Source organism: Monosiga brevicollis, genomic scaffold (assembly GCF_000002865.3).
Source record: "Monosiga brevicollis MX1 MONBRscaffold_39 genomic scaffold, whole genome shotgun sequence".
In the NCBI taxonomy this organism is placed as follows: Eukaryota; class Choanoflagellata; order Craspedida; family Salpingoecidae; genus Monosiga; species Monosiga brevicollis.
Genome location: NW_001865076.1, coordinates 326,555 through 327,440, shown reverse-complemented (window position 1 = coordinate 327,440; position 886 = coordinate 326,555). Strand labels below are relative to the sequence as shown.

Sequence of the window (886 nt, the reverse complement as noted above, 5' to 3'; positions counted from 1 at the left end):
CCAGCCCGCGCCGATGCCATTGAGTCCAGGCATTTGCCTCGACAAGGGGAGTACCGACATTGACCCGTCGATCCCTTACCGTAAATAAATTAGGTGTTTGAACCTCAGAGCTGAAAGCAAAGCTGTGCAACCCCGACATCAAAATCACTACGTCACGCAAAACAACACAAGAGAACAAGTTACATTCACTGGCTTTTATCATGCCAAGAAGTACAAGCGCGAAGAATCCTGCACATAGAAACAAAAATCGTACAAAACGACCAAGTATAACCAGAGATACGGCCATTTTAAACACAAGACACATAAAAAGGCAGTCACACATCACAACTACAAGCCATCACAGCACAAACACAATGAACACCACGGCACGCTCACATCAAACAAGAGACAGTGTCGGGTTGAAAAGACAACCGATCACAGAAGAAAAAGACATCATACAAAGGACCTTACAAAAATTTAGCAAAATTACCACAAAATACAGCAAAAATTAAAGCAAAATTACAACAAAAATACAAGTCAAGCCATCAAAAGACACAACGAGGAACCACCCTGGGAGCGACAGGTGCACACAGGGATCCCCACAGAGGGACCCCCGAGGCGGTGCCTACCTACGACGAGCGCAGGCAGACACCGCCAAAGTGGCGCTGGATGTGGTCAGCGTTCATCTGATGGACCAGCGCCGCAAAGCGACCCTTCCATCGAGGAACAAAGGCCTCATCCAGCCCCGGCTGGTACACACCACGGGCCTCGGCGCAGCGGGCGAGCTGACCAAGCAGATCCACAAAGGAGGAGGCGAACCCACCGGTTGTCGTCATCGCCGCAGGGACGATCAGAGTTTTTCCATGGTTGAAACCGGTGTAGTAGTCGCGCTTCTCCTTTTCGGCTC

The 886-nt window shown here is 50.0% G+C and overlaps 1 protein-coding gene across 1 annotated transcript in view; it reads right to left on the bottom strand.

The window, feature by feature from the left end:
* Positions 1-608: 608 nt before the first annotated feature.
* MONBRDRAFT_29873 (uncharacterized protein) overlaps positions 609-886 on the bottom strand; it is a gene marked incomplete at both ends in the record, with an annotated part of 2,016 nt that continues 1,738 nt past the window's right edge. Inside the window, one exon of the mRNA XM_001750289.1 lies at positions 609-883. Coding sequence (XP_001750341.1) covers positions 609-883 — 275 coding nt within the window. The remainder of the gene's footprint in view (positions 884-886) is intronic.